At 49.8% G+C, this 6,638-nt stretch overlaps 1 protein-coding gene across 1 annotated transcript; it reads left to right on the forward strand.

Annotated features, from left to right (window-relative positions):
* Positions 1 to 201: 201 nt before the first annotated feature.
* Positions 202 to 3,468, forward strand: LOC106026990 (uncharacterized). Its single transcript, XM_063254514.1, is given in 3 exon segments — positions 202 to 1,644; positions 1,646 to 3,037; positions 3,352 to 3,468. Coding segments are annotated over 3 exon segments (2,850 nt in total). The 3' UTR covers positions 3,367 to 3,468.
* The last annotated feature ends 3,170 nt before the right edge of the window (positions 3,469 to 6,638 follow it).

Below are 6,638 nucleotides of genomic sequence, written 5' to 3' on the forward strand. Positions count from 1 at the left end.
CGCCCTCCATTAGACCCTGATCAATGTGCATATTGTAAGGAAAAAGGACACCTGATCAAAGACTGTGAAAAGTTAAAAAAGAAACGGGCCAAAGAAGAACGAGAAAGACAGTCCTCACAGCGATCCCGAGCCCCCATGCTCGCCCTAGATGAAGAAGACTAGGGACTTCGGGGCTCGGATCCCCTCCCCGAGCTCAGGGTAATGTTTAAAGTGGAGGGGACTCCCGTGGAATTCGAGGTCGATACGGGAGCTGTTTATTCGGCCTTACAAGCCCCCTTAGGGGCCCTTTCAACTAAGAAATCATTAGTTCAAGGGGCTAACGGGAGCAAATATCGCTCGTGGACCACTGAGCGCACAGTTGACTTAGGCAAGGGAAAAGTAAAACACTCCTTTCTGGTTATTCCCGAATGTCCTGCTCCCCTCCTGGGACGGGACTTATTAACCAAACTGGGGGCAAAGATTTCCTTTGAGCCCCAAGGACCTCAAGTAACATTCCGTAACCCAAAGGTTGGGCAACCTATGGTTACGGTGTTATCTCTAAAACTGGAAGATGAATATAGGCTCTACGACCACCAGGATCCCCAGCCTATCGCCCCAGCATGGCTAACTGATTTTAAAGAATCCTGGGCCGAGACGGCTGGACTTGGGCTGGCAAGCCAGCAACCGCCTGTAGTGGTTACTTTAAAAACCACTGCCTCCCCTATTCGGGTCAAGCAATATCCCATTAATAGAGAAGCTCACCTAGGGATTAAGGTGCACATACAGAGACTTTTAGACCAAGGGGTATTAACTCCTTGTCGGTCTGCATGGAATACTCCGTTACTCCCGGTCAAAAAGCCCGGGACGAATGACTACAGACCGGTACAGGACCTAAGGGAGGTCAATAGCAGGGTAGAAGACATTCACCCCACCGTACCCAATCCCTATAATCTCCTCAGCGGGTTAAATCCGTCAAGGACTTGGTATACTGTTCTGGATTTAAAGGATGCCTTTTTCTGTTTGCCTTTACACAAAGATAGCCAGCCCTTATTTGCATTTGAATGGACGGACCCTGAGACTGGGTCCGCCGGACAACTAACCTGGACGCGCCTCCCACAGGGCTTCAAAAACAGCCCAACCATCTTTGATGAAGCCCTACATAAGGATTTAGCCCCCTTTCGGGCTCAACACCCAAGCCTCACCCTTCTTCAATATGTAGATGACTTGCTGCTGGCTGCGGACTCTGAGGGTGACTGCACAAGTGGAACTCAGGACCTTTTACGTGAGTTGGCTATCCTGGGGTATAGGGCATCAGCAAAAAAGGCTCAAATTTGTAAGCGAGAGGTAATTTTTCTGGGCTACTCCTTAAAAGGGGGACAAAGGTGGCTCACTGAGGCCAGAAAACAGACTGTGGTCCAGATTCCCCCTCCAAAGAGTCAAAAACAATTACGAGAGTTCCTGGGCACTGCGGGGTTCTGCCGGTTATGGATCCCCGGATTCGCAACTTTGGCAGCTCCCCTATATCCGTTACTGAAGGGGGGATCTCCCTTTATCTGGAAAAAAGATCACCAGCAGGCCTTTGATGCCATCAAGCGGGCTCTCCTGTCCGCTCCGGCCCTGGCTCTTCCTAATGTGGATAAGCCCTTTACTCTCTTCATGGAAGAAAAAAAAAGGAATAGCGAGAGGAGTGCTGACCCAGGCCTTTGGGCCATGGAGGCGTCCGGTGGCTTACCTCTCAAAAAGACTGGACACTGTGGCAAGCGGGTGGCCACCCTGCCTAAAGGCCATCGCAGCAGCTGCCTTGCTCATTAAAGACGCTGACAAATTGACTTTGGGACAGAAAATAACAATCATTGCCCCGCACACGCTAGAAAGCATCATCCGCCAGCCTCCAGACAGGTGGCTCTCAAATGCCAGAGTTACTCATTATCAGAGCCTCTTGCTCAACAAGGACAAGATAACTTTTGGACCCCCGGTGACTCTCAACCCGGCGACCCTGCTGCCGGAAGAAGCTTCGGAACCCGTCCTCCATACCTGCCAGGACGTCTTGGCGGAAGAGGCCGGAGTACGACCGGACTTATTGGATTGCCCCCTACCCAATGCAGAGGTGACCTACTTCACTGACGGGAGTAGCTTTTTGATTCAAGGTAAGCGGTATGCGGGGGCGGCTGTGACTGATTATTCCAATGTTATATGGACAGCCAGACTAGAGGACGGGTCCTCGGCCCAAAAGGCCGAACTGATTGCTTTGACTAAGGCTCTAGAGCTCGCTAAAGGAAAGCGAGCGAACATTTACACGGATAGCCGATATGCTTTTGCAACGGCCCACATCCACGGGGCCATATACCGCCAGCGGGGGCTTCTGACCTCCGCAGGAAAAGAAATAAAACACAAACAGGAAATCCTCCAGTTGCTCGCTGCAGTTATGTTGCCCCAGAAGGTGGCGATAATACACTGTAACAGCCACCAGAAAGGGACTGATCCCGTCACAAGGGGAAACAACCTGGCCGATCAGGCAGCAAAATCTGCAGCCATGGGAGACTCACAGGTGTTGGTGACTGATGTCAAAGATTCTCCTCAAAAGGAGAAAGCTCAGATTAACCAAACCCCTAAAACACCTGATTTGACTGCTTACATACAACAGGCCCACCGGCTCACTCATTTGGGAGCTAAAAAGCTAAGCCTACTGGCCCAACGCCAAGACTTCCCAGGGGCATCCCCCACTGCCATACGTCAGGTCGCCAATCGGGTGGTGGCTAATTGTGAGGCATGTCAATTGACCAATGCCTACCCTGCCAAGCTGGCCCCCGGCAAAAGGCTACGCGGCACCAGACCTGGACAATACTGGGAAGTGGACTTTACAGAAGTTAAGCCTGCCCGATGCGGACTAAAATATCTGCTAGTTTTTGTAGACACCTTTTCTGGATGGACTGAGGCTTTTCCTACCAAAAAGGAAACCGCTGCCGTGGTAACAAAAAAATTGATGGAAGAAATATTTCCCCGGTTCGGATTGCCAAAGCTAATAGGGTCTGATAATGGACCGGCGTTTGTGGCTAAGGTAAGTCAGGGACTGGCCAACATATTGGGGATTGATTGGAAATTACATTGTGCTTATAGACCCCAAAGTTCAGGACAGGTAGAGAGAATGAATAGAACTATTAAAGAGACCCTCACTAAATTGGCTCATGAGACTGGCTTAAAAGATTGGACGATGCTCCTGCCGTATGCCCTTTTTCGCGCGCGAAACACCCCGTCCACCAAACCCCCTAACCTTACTCCCTTCGAAGTCCTTTTTGGCACTCCACCCCCCATTCGAGATCTCACTCCCTTAACTGAGCATGCTGCCTTGTTGCCAACCTCCCTGTCTGACAGGCTCATCGCCCTTGACAACCTGCAGAGGGACGTGTGGACGCAGCTAGCCTCGGCCTATGCTCCCAGTGAGTTCCCCGCGCCACATCCGTACCAGGTGGGAGACTTTGTGTTCGTCCGGCGCCACCAACAAGAGACTCTACAGCCTCACTGGAAAGGACCGTATCAGGTCCTATTGACTACTCCTACAGCGGTAAAGGTTGACGGAGTCGCCTCTTGGATCCACGCGTCACACCTAAAGCCTGCCTCGGCACCAGTGGACGGCTCCTGGGAACTCAAACGGTCTGATAACCCCCTGAAGCTAAAGTTGCGCCGAAGGACCCCCTGAGATTATTCAGAGTACTACCCTTATGTGTCCCTCTAAGATGACCCGTATGGGACCCCAGACTTTAACCCTCCGGGCTCTAATGGGATTACTTATATTAATAATCCCCACTGTAGCTAGCCCCCATCGCCCCTGGAAATGGTCGTTAATACGATGGGGGGACTCACGTGTGGGTAGCACCTGGGAAGGATCAGGAAGTCCATGGTTTGCGCCCACACCCTGTTGGTTCTTTCCAGGGCTCCAATGTCCCAAACAAAGTCATTTTTATCTTTGTCCCGCACCAACCGGGAGTAGATCATATTGTAATTCCCCAGGAGAATATTTTTGTGCTTATTGGGGCTGTGAAACCACTGCAACAGGGTGGCAACCCGCCTTCCCCGATAAACACCTTAAAATGACATGGGGGCCGCCGGGATGCAGCCTAGATAACTACCCACCGGCTGGTCAGAGATCCTGTCAGGTTCTAAATATCACTGTCACCACTCCTGAGGACCCAGGTTGGCTGACAGGACGCACCTGGGGACTTCGAGTCTATGAGCCAGGTAAAGACAGGGGAAGCCTTATTCTCATAAAAAAGGTTCCCCTGCAGGCCCCATTTGTGCCCATAGGCCCAAACTTTACTCTAAAGCCAAAATATAATCAGCCTACTATAGATCCTGTTACTACTGTTCAAACAACCATAGTAAGTCCCTCAGCCATAACAGTTTCTCAAGCTCCGCTACTCCAGACAGATCACGTACCTGTCCCTCAATATTCACATTCTAACCTACTCAGTTTGATTAAAGGAGCATACATGGCTTTAAATCATACCCGACCTGATCTCCCCCAATCCTGTTGGCTATGTCTAAGTCCTAATCCCCCGTATTATGAGGGAACCGCTCTAAATGACTCTTATACACTAACCCCCAACCCCGGCCAATGCGATTGGAATCAAGTATACCACACTCTCCCCCTTCCTGGCCTCGCTGGTCAAGGAACTTGTATAGGAGCAGTTGATAACTGGCCAACAAGCTTGCAACATCTTTGCCTCACACACACTAATTCCTTTCCCAAAGATCAGTACCTCGTCCCTCCTACTGGAGCCTTTTGGCTATGTACCAATGGGCTCACTCCTTGTGTCTCCACTAACGTCCTCCTTGCAGACAGCAGCTCCTGCATCCTTATAGACCTTATGCCACGCATTAAATATCTCCCCCCTAACACACTCCCCCTCATGGGAGGTCGATATAAACGAGAACCTGTCTCCCTGACCCTAGCAGTCCTATTGGGGATAGGTGTGGCGGGGGGGATAGGAACTGGCACAGCAGCCCTCATTACTGGGCATCAGTCTCGCCAACAGCTTCTTGCAGTAGTAAACCAAGATTTACAGGCCTTAGAAACTTCTATAACTGCGTTACAACAATCTCTCTCGTCTCTATCTGAAGTAGTGTTACAGAACAGAAGAGGCTTAGATCTTCTATTTTTAAAAGAAGGCGGTCTCTGCGCTGCACTTAGAGAAGAATGTTGTTTCTACACTGATCATACTGGGATTGTAAAAGACGCAATGGAAAAGCTGAGAGAGAGAATCAAATCTCGAGAGCCCCCTTCAAGTGAAGCCAAAATGTTTTCCTTCTGGGAATCAATCCTGCCCTATGTTCTCCCTTTACTGGGACCCCTGGCCGGATTCATTATAGTCATGGCTATAGCCCCTTGCCTCATTAACCGAGTAACCCAATTTGTGAGGGCTCAGATCTCTCAGGTAAAAGTTATGGTGCTACGCCAACAATATGACCCCTTACCTATACAGGACCTTTAGGATTAAAAGTCATTGGAAAAATAAAAGGGGGGAGTGTGAGAGTCGACCCCCCTGCTACAACCCCCTCCCCAGAGCGGGGAATGAAAGGGTTAACTCCCTAACTCCCCAGAGCGGGGAATGAAAGGGTTAACTCCCTAACTCCCCAGAGCGGGGAATGAAAGGGTTAACTCCCTAACTCCCCAGAGCGGGGAATAAAAGGGTTGACTCCCTAACTTCCCAGAGCTATCAAAACAGAGCAGTAAAGAGTGCTTCACTCCCTAAACCTTTTCCCAGGAGATAGTCAGAGCGGGGCCAAAAGGAATGTCTCTGCTAGTCATTAGCCACTAGATGTTCTGTTCTTTGTAAAGATAGAGATAAGCAAAAGAATGTACTGTATAAACAGGACCAGGGAGCACCTGGCACTCTAAGGTCAACCCAAGACCCTCGGTCTCCATGGTTACTCAGCCCCAGACCCTCAAATCAGCATTAGCCAGGTCCTGCGCCGCTCAAAATTAACCAATGCGATTTGCTTCTGTAAACTTGCTTGCCTCCTGCGTGTACCTTTAAAAACCCTGCACAAATTCCCCTCGGGGCCCCTCCGCACACGTTTGCCTGAGGGACCCCATGCGCATGGAAATAAACTTTCTTTTCCTCACCAAGAGCTGAGTCCTTGGGGTCTCTTTCCCTGCGGCGTTGGCCCTAACAATATGGCATGCGTAAGGGAATAGGGACAGTGCTTCCATGGGTAGGTACACTTTTCCAGGAATGGTGGTGAATCCTACAATCCCAGTACTTGGTAGACTGAGGCTAAAGGATTGCTGCAAATTCAAGACCAGTCTGGCCTATATTGTGAGTTTGAAACTAGTCTGAACTACATAGCAACATTTTGTCTCTAGGAAAAAAAATAAGAAAGAAAGAAAAAAGAAAGAACAAAGTTTATCTGTAGTGACAGAGGAAAGAGTATCACCAGTTGGCAAAGGAAATCAGGTTAAAGAAGAAGGGGAAAAGAAATAGCAAGACTATTTACAAGACCAACTATAAACTGGGTGTGTGGTAATGCACACCTGTACTCCCAACACTCAGAAGGGAGGCTGAGGCAACAGAACTATCATGAGTTTGAGGCCAGCCTGGGCTACAAATTGAGTCCAAGGCCAGCCTGAACTACATAATGAGACTCAGTCTCAAGACAAA

This window comes from Cavia porcellus, unplaced genomic scaffold (genome assembly GCF_034190915.1).
Source record: "Cavia porcellus strain 051 isolate PalLab524CR breed Dunkin Hartley unplaced genomic scaffold, mCavPor4.1 scaffold_8, whole genome shotgun sequence".
NCBI lineage: Eukaryota > Metazoa > Chordata > Mammalia > Rodentia > Caviidae > Cavia > Cavia porcellus.